This window comes from Dreissena polymorpha, chromosome 4, assembly GCF_020536995.1.
Source record: "Dreissena polymorpha isolate Duluth1 chromosome 4, UMN_Dpol_1.0, whole genome shotgun sequence".
Lineage (NCBI taxonomy): Eukaryota > Metazoa > Mollusca > Bivalvia > Myida > Dreissenidae > Dreissena > Dreissena polymorpha.
The window spans coordinates 21,814,008-21,833,777 of record NC_068358.1 but is presented as its reverse complement, the minus strand read 5'-3'; the positions used below and the strand labels follow the sequence as shown (position 1 = coordinate 21,833,777).

General features: G+C 34.7%; 2 protein-coding genes across 2 annotated transcripts in view; one reads left to right on the top strand and one right to left on the bottom strand.

The window, feature by feature from the left end:
- Nucleotides 1-2,652, bottom strand: part of LOC127877873 (CDK5 and ABL1 enzyme substrate 2-like) — a 39,865-nt gene extending 37,213 nt beyond the window's left edge. The window contains exon 1 of the mRNA XM_052424177.1: nt 2,249-2,652. Coding sequence (XP_052280137.1) covers nt 2,249-2,652 — 404 coding nt within the window. The remainder of the gene's footprint in view (nt 1-2,248) is intronic.
- Nucleotides 2,653-4,223: 1,571 nt separating this feature from the next.
- Nucleotides 4,224-19,694, top strand: LOC127877882 (eukaryotic translation initiation factor 3 subunit I-like). Its single transcript, XM_052424198.1, has 9 exons — nt 4,224-4,338; nt 7,719-7,899; nt 8,474-8,539; nt 9,163-9,312; nt 9,865-9,992; nt 12,397-12,507; nt 14,948-15,037; nt 18,340-18,506; nt 19,419-19,694. Exons 1-9 carry the CDS (start codon nt 4,336-4,338, stop codon nt 19,498-19,500), a joined length of 978 nt encoding a protein of 325 aa, XP_052280158.1. The 5' UTR covers nt 4,224-4,335; the 3' UTR covers nt 19,501-19,694.
- The last annotated feature ends 76 nt before the right edge of the window (nt 19,695-19,770 follow it).

The window sequence follows — 19,770 nt, the reverse complement described above, 5'->3', positions numbered from 1 at the left end:
AGCTCTGGAATTGAAGGGTGCCGGTCAACTCGTACCTAAGTCAACTCGCACGGTAGTCAATTCGCACGTTTTTTGTCAACTTGCACGGTATTTCAGGTCAATTTGCACTTTTTGATGTCAACTCGCACCCCCAAAATTTATACATAGAAATAGATGTAGGATATAATATGATCAGTAGTTTATAAGTAGTTTATAAGTATTAATAATAGAAATTATGTCCTTTTTTAATAATCTGAATATACGGTTGTCACATTTAATGGCTCTTTTACACTTATGGTCAGTGTTTTTCACGGGTTATATGAATGTCTGTAAGAGGTGTGAAAGGTCTAATATACAACAAACAATAATTACAATGGCAAAAAATTAATCAATTAAACTTAATTGGTATGATAATTAATCAGTGATTCTTTATTGTTTGTCACAACACGGATAATGTTGTAAAGGGTGTTGTATACCGCGCACGATTCAATTAAAGTTAATTTAGCTTGTAATTAAAAAGTTTAACTTTTATAATCAGGAGTAAGTTAAGTTAAAGAAAATTAAAACGAAAATTAGGTGATGTTTGTTGCATGCGGTTTTTTCATAATAGATAAAAGTTTCTTAGTTATGTTTATGTGACAATAATCGAAATCGTGTTAGGGATGTTTTGTATTTCTTATTTCTAATTTGTTATAAAGTCAAGTAGTTATCTCAATATACCAGCTTTGCTTGAAGTTTTTTAATAAACGTTGTTTAATTGTATTGTAGATGAATGTTTGTTTTTGTGATACTGTTATCACTCGATCCAAGTATTTTTAACAAATAGCGGAATATATGCAATTTGCAAATATGAATAGCGGGTATGATGCCCGCTACGATTTGTAGATTTATTTACTTGTAAGATTTTTCAAATACGTTTAATTGTTCGCGTGTTGAGAATTCGTATTGATTTATAATAGTGAAAAGTCTATGTACGTAGAGCTATATTTCCGCGTTCATGATTTTTGTTTTTTAATTATTTGTATTCTAATGTCTACATGTATTTAATTGTTATTAATTTTATATAAGCTTATATTTTTTACCTTGTTTAATAAGCTATGAAAGATTTTGAATTTTTCATACGTTACTATGTTAATTGTTAAATTGGACATGTAATATAAAACATCTGTCACCTAATCAGTCAACAAAGTAACACTACCTGAAAACACCATATCCTATTTCTCAGCCCTAAAATTACAATAAACAGCTTATCTGCCAGTCATTTAGAGCGGATGAGGGTACTGATTATCGATTATTATTAAATAAATATTTAAATTTTTCATGCTTTACAATTTAATACTTAATTAATTAATGTAGAACCGGAACTCATGTTCAAATTTTAATAATGTTGGGAAATTTTATTAAAGTATTAACTAAATGTAAAATTGTATAATGATTGATTATTATTGTAAAATGAATCATTTTTTCGTACATTCATGTTTAAATACATGTCTACTTGTGTACATATATAAAGCTTTGATAATGTGTGTTAATATTGTAATAAAATTTAAAATAATAGTTTAAAAAAAAATTAAAGTAATTTTACTGTCTGTTATAATGTGTTGATAATGTAACTATGGTGTAAACAATATTTTGTGAAAAAAATATGTGTTATTTTGTGAAAATATTGCAATACAAACTATTGGACTAAACTCTGATTGTATTTTTATTTGTGTTTATGCATAAATTATTTAATAACTCATTTAGAACCCATTAACACATCAATAGTTTATCTACCATGCGAGTTGACTTAGGTACGAGTTGACTTCCATGCGAGTTGACTACCGTGCGAATTGACTTAGGTACGAGTTGACTGTAAACCAAATTGAACATTTCAAGCCAAAATGCATGTAAATGATTTTTTGAATTCAGGTTTGTCCAATTTACACCAAAACCCATAAATTCCCAATTTTAAAATTTCGTGACGAGTATTTTCCAATTTCAGGGTTTTCCCACTTATTTTTCCTAATTGGTATGGCACCAGTACTTTTGCCAAATGGGCAACAAATGTCTCTGTACAAGACAAATGGCAAAAGACCAAATCTTGTTGTCTTGATCTTAAAAAATAATCTGTGTAATACATTATATGTGTTCTTAACATAAACTAGTTTATATGATTGGCAAAATTAAATAAAGCTTGTTACACTATGGAATAAAACAGTATGTTTTTGGCATTCAAGCCAACGGAACAAAAACATGAGCCATGTTGTCATACTGATTACATCCTTACCTCCATCGATTTGAAAACCTGTCAAAACCACCAGATGGAACCTCATTTTCTTCTACTTTATCTTCAGACTGTTCTTCACATATGCGATGAATAGTTGACGACCTTGGGCGTGATTTTTTCGGTGTTTCAGCGCTGCTTTTATTATCATCTGCAACGACGTCCGTCGTGGATTCCTCACTGACACCGACATCCGAAATTTGTGTTGGTCGAATACACAATTCTTCGTCTCTTACATCTACTACAGCTACTCGGTCGTCATCTTTGTGTTTTGAGGATTTCCAATGATGAAATACAAAATTTGTGCTTGAATGATTGCCATCAAGTGAAATATTTAAAAGGAAATTCTTTGCTCTGAGACGTCGAAGAGAAGACCTTTTTTGATGCCTTATCTTAGCAGTGGCCATTTTAAGCGGTTACACTCAAACATTTTTTAAAGGATCGACTAAATACCGCAAACGGTAATGTCATGTTGACGCTTAAACCCCAAAAAACAATAACAAATAACACATACAGAAAACAATGGTGTCAAGATTGTCCGTATATTTATACCGATATGGAAAAATTAAAGATGATGTTATCTTATTTTGTTGTAAATGTTCGGATTACAAATAAAACGACATAGACCTTAACGGGTCCTATTACAGATTTCGGCATGTATTGAAGTTTGTCATTAAAAGCTTTATATTGATAAATGTGAACATGGGATCTTAAGAGTTCCAGTAAAAAAAGAACAAGAATACATTTAAAAAAAAGAGAAAAAAGTAACCCACAACTTGGCTTGAACCACTGACCCCTGGAGTCCTGGAGTAAAAGACTACCACTTAAACCACTCGACCATCTTTGCTCATACTATGCAGAATGTATTTTTTACTTCATATAAGCAATCCTCGTAGTTTCACAAAGTATAACGAGAACAACAATTTTTTCCAAATTATTCAATCGTTTCGCGTTGCAACGCTTTGTGATTTTCAGGTTTTCAAATCGTCAAAAGATGCATATAATGGTGTTTTAGAGCATGGTAAATGCTCAGTATAACTGTTTCCTCACAAATATCATAACTAAAACGAAATTGTGCGAATCTGAAACAACTTTTTTTTTAATTTTGTCAATTTACCAAAACGTGAAAAGGCCCCTTTCGTAAAGCCTCCAGTTCCAAATACCCGGAACTTTTAATGGGAATGTTCGGAAACGATAAAATGTTTTGTAAAAGTCACTGATATTGAACGACTTTTCAAAAGATGGTATGTAAAATGCAAAAAATTTAAATGGTTAACTAAATCTTATTAGTTGAAAATATAAAGGCATTTAATAGAAAATTAACAAATTATCATTATCTTCTTGGGCCATGGATTATGTCATCCTTGATGGCTTGGTGCGCTTTTTGCGCCCACCCTCACAGTCACCTGGATTTTAGAGCCATTCTTTTATGAAAAACTCGTTTTCACTGTTTGTTGTAGGCCTACTGGCTTAACAGCTTCTGAAAAAAGTAAATGGTTTATTTTAGGTTTATTAATCACTGGTTAAATACCGGTTAAATACATTTGCTTTAATGTCTTTAAGACTTTTAATTTATTAAAACAGGTTATTCATGTGGTCTTTTATTTTTGTCAAGTGAAAAATCGCCGAACAGTCTGACAAAATACACCACACACGCACACAAAGAAATGTATAAAACTTGGACGTTGTTCTTTGCAGTGGTCGCTGTGAAACATTAAAATGAAAAAATGTGCTGGCCTTATTCAAACTGAGGCTTCAATGTATATGTGTGAGGGATTCATTTTTTAACCTGTCATTTGTTCTGATTTTTAGTTTCAAATTATAATTATTATTTTTACACAATTGATCTCACTCTCTTATACTGCGGTTCATTACATTCACGTGTATGTTGAGGCACGAACGACAACTCTGCTAGGAGAATGAATTGATCTGTGCAACAACCAATGCCTCTTTTCGGTATTTAGACGTACCCGTCAATAATTGGTTATTTAATATATCCGTGAGCATGCGTAACAGGCGGTGTTTAGCTTCCGGTCGGAAAACAACACGTTTTTGACGTTTAATGGATAGTTTATTATTATAAAAGCAATATGGTATCGTATGACGGATAATTTATTTCTCTATAATTCAATTATTACAGGACATATTATTACACATTAAAGTAATAAGCTTCTGGTCAATGGACAACTGTACTTACGGACAAATTATGTCATCATAGTTAAGGTTCATGGGAGGGATAAAATTCATTAAAACTTTGATTTGGTTTTCTTCCTGAACAACTACTGTCCTTGTACCGTTTTGAATAATGTGTTCCTATTGGCAAACCGAATCTTTTTATACATTTGTATATTGATTCCTTCTACCCATTTTGAAAGCGTGGCACTCACTGTGCTCCGTAGAAAAAACGTGCATTACAAATCGGTCAAAATCACATGAAGTAGTAAGAAAACCTGGTATGTGTATACACATACCTGATAAAAACACATCATTATTTTGACAGTTGGTCGAGACTAGTAAAACAACTGTTAACATTAATCAGGAAGAGATCGCGCTTAATAACAGAAATGAACACACAGAGATATAATCACTTACCCCATTTCAAATATTTTCCAGCTGAAAATTTTCCCCCACACATCTTTTTTTAGTGTATTTGTATTGTTTTTTCTGGAGCTGAAGTGCATCTCACATAATATCCAGCCGACTTTTGTTGTTTTCACTTACGTTTCAAAAACTCTGTCTAAAAGAATTATTTTTACATTTAGGTTGTTAAAGCTAATTATTATATATAATCAATAAAATAGTATACCGTGATGAATTGAATGGAGTTTCGTATCGATCTTTCTGTCAGTCTGTAAGCTTACAATTTTGTGCGCAATAATACAAGTACATGTGATTCGACAACAATTGTAAACATTGGCGAAATGCTACTTACAAAGTTATTTTTTTGGAGTGTTTATGAGGTCTGATCATGCCGTTTGCACACATCAACGGAAAGATTACAATCCAATGCATTTGTCATCGTCAACCGTTTGGAATGTCAATTAGGCGATGAGAGAGTTTTTAGCATGTTTCTTGCAATTTTATTAATCTAAAAATGGCTGCCCCCATCGTCATGAAATGACATGTGTTCGAGTTTTGATATTTCTAGATATGTAAAAAAAAAAATACTATTTAAGCGTAACTTGCCCTCATCAATGTCGATATTATTAACTAGTTATATAATTTTCCACCGAAATACGTTGAATAAACATCATTCAGATTTTTGAAAATAATGTCTATTTTTGTGTTAAAATCGCTTTGTATTTTGATTGATTTTGTCGATGGTATGAGATTTTGCTGCACAAAATTGGTAGCAGTTTGAAGGAAAACCATCCTTTTAAGCAGATATGTAATCATTTTCAATGTGGCACTCTTCGTTTAGTCAAATTTGAGTTCAATGCTAGGGGTCCCACATTTTTCAAACTGAAGCCTCTAAATGAACCTTAACATTGGCAAGAAACTGAAAGATTAGATTGTACTATTTTGTAGCCTGGTAAACGGTAGTCTCCCGGTACTTTGGAATATTCAATTTCTTCTAGAAACCATCCTAATATATTATCAGATAAATGATTTAAAGGACAATCATATTCAACTTAACTTAATTGGACAATTGCCTTTTTATTACAAAAATCCTTCAATATTAACTGCGGTAGAAACAAAACCAACACCACTGTCCCCAATCGTTGCTTATTTTTTCACCTGGTAGATTCGCAGTAAATAGGTTTGAGTATATGGGTGCTTCGTTGTAGAATATTATTTTTTATATTTCTAAACAAATATACATAATTCTTATATTCTCTCTGAAGTAAAATTTGCATCTTAAACAGTACTCGGTTTAAAGCAGTTGAAGTAAATATCAGGACCATTTGCTACCTATGGTTCCTTTGTGTTAAACAAAGTTGTTACCACTGAATTTACCCCTAAAAATATCATCTTGACATCAAACATTATTATCCCCACGTTTTTCGGAGAAAAATTGGGGAAATTGTATTGATGTGGGTCTGTCCGTCCGTCCGTCCTGGCCACCTGCTCCTCCTACACTATTAGCACTAAAACCTTGAAACTTACATACATGGTAGCTATGAGCATATGTGTGATGGTGACAGTGACAGAATTTTGATCTGACCCCTGGGTCAAAAGTTATGGGGGTTGGGGCGGGGCCGGGTCAGAGATTTTCACTTATTTTTATGCCCCCCGGTATGGTGTATTGGCCATAACTTTTGCAAAATTGATGATAGCAACTTGATATTTGGCATGCATGTGTATCTCATGGAGCTGCACATTTTGAGTGGTTAAAGGTTAAGGTCAAGGTCATCCTTCAAGGTCAAAGGTCAAAAAACAAATCCAAGGGAAGTAATAATCTTTAAAGGGAGGTAAGCAAATAACATGCCAAATGATATAAAAAAAAAAAATCAAAGTGGCGCATAGAGTTACACAGTAGTGTCGCAGAGATGTATTTAGTATTCAATTGTTTGTGTTAACTCATCTGTGAAATGGTTTAGCTCAATCTAATGTTTATACAAGGGGTTATAAAATATTGGCGCAAAGGGACACCTGTATATGAGAGAAGAGATAGAATGCAGTCAAGCATGAAAAGCATGAGAAACTCATGGAATATAGCCTCAAGAATCTATAAAAGGGCTGAAACTTTCAATTTGTGCAATAACAATTTTAGACTCATTACTGAAAATCTGTCAAAGTGTGTGGGAAAAATGTGAGAAACAATTTAAAGCAAGATGGACTTTGAACAGGCACATCAAAGACAGACATGAAATTCAACATATTCATTGTTTTGTACAAGATTGCAATTGAAAATTTCTGAGACGCTACTATTTAGTCAACCATTTAACCTCAAAACATAACTTTTCCAAAACAGAAGCAAGAAGATTGGCTATAAGAGAGCATGTTCGGTCATCTCATAAGTCATTCCAATCAGGATGACATGTACATAATTTACTACAGTGAAGTTGATTCATTATTAGATTTGTTAGGAGAGCAGGATGAGGAGGAGAAATTAGGGTATAGATTTTCACTCATTTTTAAGGTTATTTTACATTAACTTCTTCATTTGTACATTGAATTATTTCAAATTTATTCTGAACATCTCTTATGACAATACGGTCAATCTCAACTATGCATGGCCCCATTACCAACCCTGGGGCGCCCCTGTGTCAAACATGTGGCGTGGGGATACACGTCGGCCTCTGCCGCGCCATTTCTAGTTGTACATTGTTTTGGAACCAGGAAAAAATTGATCATTTATAATTATTGCTTTTTTCTTATTATATATCACTGTTAGAAACAGGAACTTTATAATTTTTAATCACAAATATTTTTCTATACAGGGATATCATAAATAAGGAAGTGGAAGTTGCAACACCCATCCAATTAGATGTTCTCTCAACTAACAGTTTTGTATTGATGTGATTTGCAGAAGCCAATATTGTTGCACGGCCATGAGCGTTCCATCACTCAGATCAAGTACAATAGGGAGGGAGATCTCATTTTCACAGCTTCCAAGGATAACCAACCCAATGTATGGTACTCCCTGAATGGAGAGAGATTGGGCACTTTCCAAGGTCACAACGGAGCCATCTGGTGTATAGATGTCAACTGTATCCTTTATGGCAGTTCTAGCAGATGCAAAATTTATGAGGGGTTTCTTTGAAGTTTTCAAGTTCGAGGATTGTATTAAAAACAAGTGGGGAGTTAAGCAGGGCTGTCCCTGGTTAAAAAATTTCTGTAGCCAACATTTTTGCCAAAGAGTTTTTTTTTTTAAATCTTCTAAAAGAAGCGCTTGTAAAAAAAGAGTCATAGTAGCATGGCTCATCCGCTTTAAGCAAATCCTCAGTGCGCCAGCTAGGATTTGAAAAGGGCTATGTGCAACCTTGGGGCAGCAGGTGTTGCTCCCCTCATTTAGACCTTGCTGAAGTACTGCTACCTTATAGACTCATAACCATGATACAAAGGTTATAATTATTTAGTTTATCAGGCAATGAGTTTACTTTGCAGACTGAAGTTGATAACCTGAATTATCAAATAATGCATGGCATATTATTAACCATATGACCTTCTCTTTAATATAAACTTTAAAATTAACACCATATAACTTTGAAACACATTTGCAGCTTTTTTAATAGGTTTTATTGCCAGTTGTGAATATGGGGTTTTCCTTAACCACTTTACCAGGGGACACAACAAGAGTGTTAACAGGAAGTGCAGACAACACATGTAAACTGTGGGATTGTGAGACAGGTATGATCAATATTCTGTGGGGTTGTGAGACAGGTATGATCAATATTCTATAGGATTGTAAGTTGGTTAAGTGTATATAATTGTGCAATTGTTAGACAGCTAAGCATTGACTTTCTTCAGGATTGTGAGACCGGTTCTGAGAACTGGGCCAGGTTTTGTTAGAGTGTGGTACCGCAAACTGGTTCAACTCCAGGTCAAGCCTCATGACTTGTATAGGGATTGGTCATGAAATGATTTCTACAGCAATTCTGCTCCCTAACTTTGATTCAAGTAGGGCCCTTTTCACTTTTTAGCACAAGTACTCTTAAAAATCAAGGTTGCCCATGAACAGTGAAAGTAGCTTAAGTGACCATTGTGATTGTCCTACTGAATTGCTATTGACAAATTCCAAAGTAAACAAACAAATGAACAATGTTCTGATCGTCAAGTTTTCAGTCTGTATGTACATGTAGTTATAGCTTAATATTTACCAAAGTATGATGATGAGCTCTCCCGCCCAATCAACTTTTGGCATTAAGAAATAAATGGAATGTTTAAATTCAATTAGTGCTTTTTTTCATTAGATAAATAATAACTAATTTTGTACCATTAGTCCATTATGTACATATTTTATTGAATCTCAGGCAAGAACTTGAACACATTGGATGTGAAGAATGCAGTGAGAAGTTGTGGCTTCTCATACAGTGGCAATCTGCTGATGTACACCACAGACAAAACTATGGGCCACCCTTGTGAAATACACATATTTGATGTCAGCGATCCATCACAAATGAGTAAGGCATTGTTTTGCTCTATTTATATCAATGGGTATTTAACCCTTTGCATGCTGGGAAATTTGTTGTCTACTAAAATGTCTTCTGCAGAATTTCTAAAATTAGCATTTTCTTTGATTTTTTTTCAAAGAATACTATCAGAATAGCAAACAGTTTGGATCCTGATGAGACGCCACATTCTGTGGCATCTCATCTGGATCCAAACTGTTTGCAAAGGCCTTCAAAATTTGGTTCCAGTACTGAAAGATTTAAATTAGTTATTTTTTTTGTATGTTGAATATTATTGCTTGTAGATATTCACTAGTGGTGTTTTTTTTTTACTTTTTGTGATTAATAGATTTCCTAATAATAATGTTACTAATTCAGTGGAGTATTCTTACCTTATTTAACTCCATTCTTGTAAAAAAAATACCACAGAATTCTAATTATTAATAGTTGTTTGATAATAAGGTCAGTTTCGGGTAAATATTTCCTAGTTAGACATCTGTTTATATGATTGTAATTTATGTTCCTTTCCTATTGTACCATTGTCACCTCACAATTCTTTTTCAGAGACTGGTGAGCCTTGTATACGTATCCCTATCAATGGTCCTAAGATCACCTCAGCCATCTGGGGCCCCCTAGAGCAGTACATTGTGACTGGAATGGAGGATGGGGAGATCTGTCAATATGATGTCAAGGTGACTATCTACTAATGTCTTCTCATATATGCCTTCTCATATATGCACATTCAATTCTGCTCAGTTCTCTGTCCTTCTTTTGCATAGACCTAAAAAGGCCCCTTTCCCCAAGACAATATGACAAGATATTGCAATCAGTTGACCAATTGAACAGGAAAATGCATGTGTTATGGTTTAAAATTTGAGATATGTACTAAATGGAAATGATCTGTAAACAATTATTAAGTTGAAAATGGGAGTTGTACATTCTGGACAGGAAGAATAAAGTGATTGAGAAAATAATTATGAGGAATACAGATCACGTGAAACAGTCGTGCAATTCACTGCATGTGCTTGCATTGATATTAAGTTTCTACTCTCTCTTCTGGACAGATATTCAAATGTATACTTTAATATTTATTCAAATTTAAATTTAAAAAAAAAGCTAGATAAGTGTATGTTCAAAAATACAAATTACCTGTAAGTAAAATGTTAAATGTAAGCGTCTCTAATGGAAATATTGAATGTAAGCGCCTCATGAGCTGTTGTTGCAAAATAGAAAATGTACTGTAAATATTCATAAATCTAAGTCTATCCACTCATAAGTTGATGGGGGGGGGGTACAAAACTTGGCAAATTTGTATATGATCACTCAATTGGTTAGGTCAAACTGAGCACCCTGACATAAACATAAATGTTTTTTATCTTTCTGAAAAATGTATTTCTCAAATATGTACTATTGCATTCCCCCTTATTTAATTTACTCATCAATTGGGCTTTATATTGTTAAAACAACTGTGCCTATTGCAAACACAATACATTTCAGGATTTATGTATATTTCATGATAATACACTGGTCTCTTTTGGATGTCAAATAAAACATATCTTAAAATTCACTTTATGAGTCATGAGCATGGTTAATGGTGCAGCTCTGTTGGGAAGATACATATATTAAAGGAATCTTTTTCGTAATGACCATAATGCCATGAGTCAAATATACCAATGTTTTGCATGAAATATCCAGATTTTTACCTGGAAAATATGGCATACAGTCAAACCTGAGAACAGCGGTCAGTCAAGGGAAATGACCAAAGTGGCTGTTGTCTACAGGTGACCGTTGTTTTCGGATCAAAACTTTTAGATGGTTGGTCAGTTGGTAGTATTTCTACGTCGTTACCCCACCCAGTCGTTTGCATACAGTGTGAAACAAAGGCTCATTGCCGATAACTAAGCATAATAACATAGTTAACTTAGATTGAATAATACAGAATAAAATCTTTTAAATTGATTAAATTTCATATTGTTAAACTAAATCAATTACTATCAACGCTAGTATAATTGTTTACTCATGCATCTTGTTCATTCGTAAATAAAGCTTGTCACGTGCAATTGACGTCACGACTGAACAAGTCTAAAAAGCACATTCGCTGTCATAAACCGATAGTATGTTTATTCAGTAAATCCAACAGTTCGTATTACACTCATTTGAATGTATCAAAAAAAATAATTGTTGCGTGTTCTCGACGTCACGTCCAAACCATTATAAAAGCGGATTCGCTGTCATAATCCAACAGTACGGTATAGCTGTATCGTTCTAATTCATAGAAAAGAAGCAAAAATCTTGTTAAAAATATTTAGTTTGTTACACAAGTTGCAATTCAGTGTACATTTTTCCTGAATAGACAATCACTCATCCTTTTATCACCTTCTTATAACAACACTCGCCAGCTAAGCGTTGTTTTTAACACCTAATCAGCTATAAAGATTTATTAACTTCGTCAAGCGCTCATGCTTTGTTGTTATGAATGCAGTCAATAATTGCTACTTATACACATTCTCATTGTTAGGTGCGCCTGTTTCGCATTTGTTCTAATTTACGCCACTCGAAGTGTTTGACGCGTGATCGTTGTTTTCAGTTCAAACATGACTTTTTGTCATAGAACTATCAAAGGCAATAACCGCTATCAGATGATTTACCCGCAAAATAGACGGAAAAATAATGTGATGTGCTTTTAATTTTTACGACTCAGACGACTGACGCGTGACCGTTGTTTTAAGTTCAAACATGAATTTCCGAATGGAATATAGTGGCTGTTGGCCATTATGAACAGGTGACCGTTATTCTCAAGTGAAATATAGAGTGATTTTCGTCGGGGGGAATCGAGACTGACCGTTGTCTGCAGGTGACGTTATTTTCTGGTGGCAGTTAAGTCAGTTTTGACTGTATATGAATTTTTCCATGTAATTAATCAATGTAATCACAACGATTTTGTAAGAAGAAGAATTACTATATATGACTAAGTATTGACAGCACTTCCTATCATAGAGCACACAAAATTACAATGGTTAGTTGAGGAGCAACAGGTGTTGAGAATGTTACTTACCTTTTACACTGATATTTCTCAGCTTCCCTGTTATGTTTCAGACAGGTGAGAAGATCCACAACGTTACAGAGCACAGCAAGCAGATCAACGACCTGCAGCTCTCCCTGGATGGCACCATGTGCATCTCCGCTTCCAAGGATACCACGGCCAAGGTCAGTCAGGCATTGCATATCAGTGCCTTCCCCAGGAATTTTTTCAGGCGCCCCGGGGGTGGGATCGGGAGGGGTGTCCCCTCCCGACGTTGATTTAAAAAAAAAAATAACATGTCAATTCACGTTCTATGGTGCGTTATAACTCAAAGAAAAACAGCGTCAAAAGACGTCATTTGGTGCGCTATGACTCTTCAAAAAAATCCCCCAGTCATTTAAAAAAAATTTTTTTATATTGTTAAATTGTTTTAAAACTTTTCCGCACAGATAGTAAAATCCCGACTCGAACGATTCCCCAATACATCCGTTTCAACCCGACTCTATTACTGTATACTTACTATTTTTCAAGTTTCTATTTATTACCCGATAATCCCGTTTATTCCGTTTTTATCAATCTCTTTCTGGTAAATATTTACGATAAAAGCTTTCAGTTATTTCTTAAACAAAAACCTTGCCATTTTTTAAGTGACTATTTATAGATTTGATGAAATATTGCCTCTGAATATGCGTCAAACCATTGACCTGTTGTGTGCTTGTTTAAACGCTCATTACACGCCATTTGTATGCAATAGACGCGACGTTGTACATGCTGCATAATTTTCGCGCTCTTTTTAATTGAGAAAAAGATTCGACACAAAATAAATTTGCACTGCTAATTTGAAGCAAAAATATTTAACGTTGCGGTTACATTTACATTCGGAAGTGTGTTTCGGATTAAAAACGCGTTAACATCGACTTACAGGAATGGGTTTCGGATTACAAATTTAATTATTCCCATTTGAGATTTCAACAAATATTAACCGTTGCGTTATAAATTCAACGATCATTTGTTTAAACACTTTACGAGTCGAATAAATGTTCTGACGGAATTATGCATGAAATTCACGTTGTCCACGAGGAACACGGCCGGTTGCCATCATCAGTCTTCTAACTATCGATTATCGGACGAAACATTTACAAGTGTGCGTAATTAATTCAACGAAAATTTGGTAAAGCGCATTACGTGTCGAATAAATGTCAGAAAAACGAGGTTAATCAGTTCTTTAAATGGACATGTTGAAATATACATGTACTGGAATTAAATAAATTGTTATCACATAATTGTAACCGGGAGTCATTTGCACAACTTACTCGCTATAATAATTAATTATTTACCACTTGCAAATAATTTCTCGTATTAATTATGAGTCATAGGTAACACTTGTTTACAGTAAAAAGGTGTGATGATGATGCCCTAAACCGTCTTTAATGTTCTGTACTGTACTAATTACCGGTTTATATTACTCAAATGGTACAACTTCTTACTAATCAAGCTGCGATAAACTCTTACTTCATGCCCGGCGTCAATCAAAAATAATGGTCGATAGTTAACCCCGCCCTCATAAGCATTCGCGTAACCGATTGGACGATGAACTTCACAGTTTGACGACTGGAAAGTTACCAGATACATCCTTGTCAGCATTTATATGACCGTGTAATGTGGCTAGAATAATCGATACGCGCGTCATGCTATTCTCTTATCAGTGGATTATCCATTACCCCATGTGGTGTTTATGGCGAGTACTTGTGAAAGTAGGTACCGAGTGCTCTTTTAAAACAGGGACTATTGATACACTGATAGGGAAACCTTGATTTTTTTTGGACAATCTCCACTTTCTTTTACTGAAGAATACACTGATCGGAAAATTTCAAGCGCCCCGGGGACTCTGATTTCGAAATTCAAGCGCCCCGGCAAGGGGCGCTTAAATGGCCTGGGGAAGACCCTGCATATGACAAATGAGCAGTCACCATTTTTCTACAGACGATCTGGCTGAATGCATGTGCCTTTAAGTGCTGTTCCTGAATAGCCTGTGTAGGCCTTATGGCTTTATGGTTAGTTTAGACATCGTTGAAGTGGAAAATACCATAGGAGTGGCTTATGTGTGCTGGATCGGCATGTGTGGTCAGCACAGGAATAATAGACACCATCGAACACTATGCTAAGGGTTGGTGTTGATTAGACATGCCTTATGTATTTTGGTCAGGCAAGGAATGAGTTGACTACTTCTGCAAAGTCTGTGGAAAATGATATTTCATTGTGACCCAATCCAATAATTTTAATTAAGCTCTTGCACAAACAGCAAATAGATAGGAGGCTAAGATATATGGTTTTTAAACTGGTCAATTAGAAAACTTTTTACCATTAATAAATCTATACTAAGTTGGGCAGTTTTGCAATAAATTATCATCCTGTTCACATGGTGAATACATAAATAAGTGAATACATAATAAATAAAATAAAGAATGAATATAGATGATTTCCATGTAAGTAACAAATAAAATAATAGCAATTTTGTGTGGAGATTTTAAACACTTTATTCATTTGTAAAGAATTATAGAAAAGTATCATTGAGAATCATTTTGAATTAAGATGGCATGAAAGCATGTTTCCTGTATGTTTCAGCTGTTCGACACCAGCACTCTTGACCACCTGAAGACGTACAAGACCGAACGACCGGTCAACTCTGCCGCCCTCTCACCACTTCAGGAGCATGTAAGTATGGCACAATCAATGCACAAACCTGCTTGGCTCACCCAAAAACTGGCAAATTTCCCTTTAGTAATCCATTATATAATATTGCTCAAAAAGATGTTCACTAAGAATCCAAATCTGTAAATTTCAGGTACCAGTTATGAAAATTGTATATAAAAAAAACACCAATAAGAAAAGCTACAGCTGTAAATGCAATTCTCTAGCATAGAATTTAATAAATGTGTATTATTTATCACGTATATGGGCTTGTATAGCTTTTCATAGATAATTAAATACAAAAAATTATTTGACACAGCTTTGAAACTTCCTTTCAAGTTCAAAAGCGTAAGTAGTGTAGTGGTAGTACAGTATCTTTACTTATAGAGGTACCAGGCTGGGAGGCAGATTTTTTTTGCCTCAGGTAGGATGTCATATAGCAGTTGCTCTCTCCGTCCAGAATTCTGTTTTCAGAGGTTTTAAACGTAAAGCTTTCAGATATTGAGCTGATTTTGGTATGTGAGTCTAAATACATGACCTACAGATGAAATGTGAATTTTGTTTCGGTCAATTGAAATTTGCCAAACTTATGGGACTTGGACTCTACAATAACCGTTTTTTGGAGTTTTTTTACACAACACTATCTTATAATTATTGAGCTGGTTTTTGGTATGTGAGTCAACCTACACTTACAGATGAAGAGCGAGTGTCATTCCGGTCCATTGATTTTTGGTGAAGTTGTTGGGGTTGGACTTTTCTCAAAAATAGCTTCTGTGCGGCTTCAAAGCGCAGTAGGGGCATTGTGTTTCAGAAACACAGGTTTTGTTTTATTTTTTTATTTTATTTTTAGCTCATCTATTTTTTGAAGAAAAAAAAGAGCTATTGTTATCACCTTGGCGTCAGCGTTGGCGTAGGCGTCCGGTTAAGTTTTGCGTTTAGGTCCACTTTTCTCAGAAAGTATCAATGCTCTAGCATTCAAACATGGTACACTTACTTGCTATCATAAGGGGACTGGGCAGGCAAAGTTAGATAACTCTGGCGTGCATTTTGACAGAATTATGTGCCCTTTTTATACTTAGAAAATTGAAAATTTTGGTTAAGTTTTGTGTTTAGGTCCATTTTATTCCTTAAGTATCAAAGCTATTGCTTTCATACTTGCAACACTTATTAACTATCATAAGGGGACTGTGCAGGCAAAGTTATGTAACTCTGACTGGCATTTTGACAGAATTATGTGCCCTTTTTATACTTAGAAAATTGAAAATTTGGTTAAGTTTTGTGTTTAGGTCCACTTTATTCCTACAGTATCAAAGCTATTGCTTTCATACTTGCAACACTTATTAACTATCATAAGGGGACTGTGCAGGCAAAGTTATGTAACTCTGACTGGCATTTGGACGGAATTATGGGCCCTTTATACTTAGACAATTGAAAATTTGGTTAAGTTTTGTGTTTTGGTCCACTTTACCCCTAAAGTATCATAGATATTGCTTTCATACTTGGAACACTCGCAAACTATCATAAGGGTACAGGAAAAGGACAAGTTGCATAACTCTGGTTGTCATTTTTACGGAATTATGGCCCTTTTTTGACTTAGTAACTTTGAATATATGGTTAAATTTTGTGTTTCGTTCCACTTTACTTCTAAAGTATCAAGGCTATTGCTTTCAAACTTCAAATACTTTCATGCTATCATGAGGTTGCTGTACCTGGCAAGTTGAATTTTACCTTGACCTTTGAATGACCTTGACTCTCAAGGTCAAATTATTAAATTTTGCTAAAATTGCCATATCTTTTTTATTTATGATTAGATTTGTTTGATACTTTGACAAAACTACTCTTACCTGACATACCACAATAGACTCCACCCAAACCATCCCCCGTGCCCTCCCCCCCCCCCCTAATTTTTTTTTTTTTAAGATCATCTCACAAATGACCACCACACCCTCACACTTTACCCCCCCCCCCCCTCCCCCCCCCCCCAATTATTTTTTTGAAACGGTTAAAAACACAAATATTTATTTTTATTATTTTATGTTTGAAATATCGTCCAACCATCGCACCCAAGAATCACCCCCCCCCCTCCCCCAATTTTTTATTTTTTTTCGCATTTTTGGAAGATAATGTAATAAATGTCCACACCCCCACACTATACACCCCTCTTCACTCCACCCCTCCCTCCTTTGTGATTGAAAATGAGAGTCCCTTCACCTTTAAAAGAAAATAGATGAGCGGTCTGCACCCGCCAGGCGGTGCTCTTGTTATAAAAATTATTTTAAACTATTCCAATCAATACAGTTTTGTAAGTAAACTCATTTAATGATTCTTTTTACATACGAAAATCTGTTAAAATGTCCCAGTTTGCATTTACATACACTTTTATGTGATGCTTGTTCAAAAGTACAATGTCTTTGTAGGCGATGGATAATGTAGAAATCAACTGCAGAAAAATAAGGGTCATCTGTTTTAATGTTTATGCTCCCTAAGGGCGGCATATAGTTTTTTAACTGTCTGTCAGTCGGTTTGTCTGTCCGTCAGTCACTCCGTCCGTCCGAAAACTTAAACATTGCCCATAACTTGTGCAATATTGAAGATAGCAACTTGATATTTGGCATGCATGTGTATTTCATGGAGCTGCACATTTTGAGTGGTGAAAGGTCAAGGTCATCCTTCAAGGTCAAATATATGGCTTCAAAGCGGCGAAGTAGGGGCATTGTGTTTCTTACAAACACATCTCTTGTTATAGAATAAAATATTGTTTACAATTAAGTTGAACTTCAAGAGCTTGACTCATGTTTATCATGTTGTTAGACCCTATGACCTAATCTCTGTAGGATTTGTGTACTCGGTGATCATATTTGTTGTACCCTTGCATGTGGTATTTTGAAGTTACTCAGTCAGTCATTAGTCCACATTAAAATTAAAAATATTTTATCGTCCGGAAATTTAAATATGCAAAACATCCTCAGTGAGCTAAGTATTTTCCATCAAATATCTGACAAAGCAGTGCATGAGTATGCGTCACGTTTGTAACGAAGATCAAGGTCTGTATTATCTTACATAATCTTAGACTATAAAAAAAGACTAAGAATCAAGAAATCTCATTTCAGAGTTTGAAAATGTGCAGGCTATCAATGGTGCTTATGTGACAAGCACACTGTTCTATTATCCACATGATGTCACATGTCCAGTTAAAGTCAACAATACAGAATATAAAGAAAATAACAATTTAAGAATATTCTTTATTCTTATACCTAATTAGAATTAATAGAACTAATTGATTGGTGAATACGGGGCCTTGTTTCTATTGTGCCTATCTGTTGCAGGTGGTTCTGGGGGGAGGTCAGGAGGCCATGGAGGTGACCACATCCTCCACCAGGATTGGCAAGTTTGACGCTCGCTTCTTCAATCTTGTCTTTGAGGAGGAGTTTGGGCGAGTGAAGGGCCACTTTGGTCCCATCAACAGCTTGGCATTCCATCCAGATGGAAAGAGGTATGTTGGAGTCTTAACAGTGGTTTTTTCACCATTTTGGGAATGGGGCCGGGTCCCTTTGGATTGGGAAAATTTGCGGCATTTTGACTAAAATTGGGAAATTTGTGTTGTTGTCTTGCTAAAAAATGCTGCATAAGTGAGAATACATGTGTTTTCAGTATTATATTTACTAAAGTTGAATTTATATGGATGTGAGATAAACAAAATATTAAGATCTAAAAAAAAAATTATTTTTGGAAACCTTCCATTGGGAATATTTAGCTCCCATTTAGGAAAAATATATACTTTTTGCCATGGGAAATTGGGCTGATTAACTGACCCAATTTTGAATGAAAAAAAAACACTGCTTAACATTGAATGTTTTAGTCTACCAGGCTAAGTAAATGTAATAGTCTACTAGGCTGAGTAAATGTTGTAGTCTCTAGTCAGAATCTAAGTGTAATCATAGTAAACATGTAAAATTTCCACCTTACTATATACGTTACAGTATCACAATTAGAGCAAATCATGTTTCACGTTCTCTGAGTAGTGGGATAGTTTGGGGCAGTGGGATAGTTTGGGGCAGGACAACTGGTTTTGCAAGTTTATGTCATACCCTAAATTGATTTTAAAATAGAAAATGATAAATATTGATGTTGAAATTATTTCATCAAAAGTGTACTTTTGAGCTTTCTTATGTGTCCTTTCGGACAGTAAGGTGTATATAATATATTGGTGCTTTTAATATTCAAGTCCCTTATTATAAAGAAAACATTGATTCTTATGAATGTATTACTGACCAAAATATATTTTTTTAAAACTGTAATGAAATTACAAAATGAGAAATCATTCAGGAATACAAGAAAATTAAATGTTGTAATAATGTTCATATGTTCATGATTGTTAAACCTGGTTTCATGTGTGTGTTTACAGCTACAGCAGTGGAGGGGAGGATGGCTATGTGCGTGTTCATTACTTCGACAACGAGTACTTTGACTTCAGATTTGAATTCTAATCCCTACCAAGAACTGTCGCATTTGAATTCGAATTGAAGTGGAACATAATTATTGCTTAAAACTGTATACAGTGTCAGTGTGACATCTTGACAGTAGCAAAAAAACTAAAAAAACACAACCATGTTTGGTGTAAATTTTACTGGATCATGTGTTAAAATTAAAGTAATTTCAAATAAAGTTTTAGATCGACGGACTCAGTGGTTTTGTGGTTAGCTCTTGAAAGTCAGTGTGTACAAGCATAGTTATAAAATGAAACACAAAAGAAACTA

What these genes read in the sequence shown, in the direction of transcription:
- LOC127877882 (XM_052424198.1), top strand. An exon ending in ACTGTGGGATTGTGAGACAG is followed by an intron (nt 8,540 to 9,162) that starts GTATGATCAATA and finishes ATTGAATCTCAG; the next exon opens with GCAAGAACTTGAACACATTG. An exon ending in CCAAGGATACCACGGCCAAG is followed by an intron (nt 12,508 to 14,947) that starts GTCAGTCAGGCA and finishes TGTATGTTTCAG; the next exon opens with CTGTTCGACACCAGCACTCT.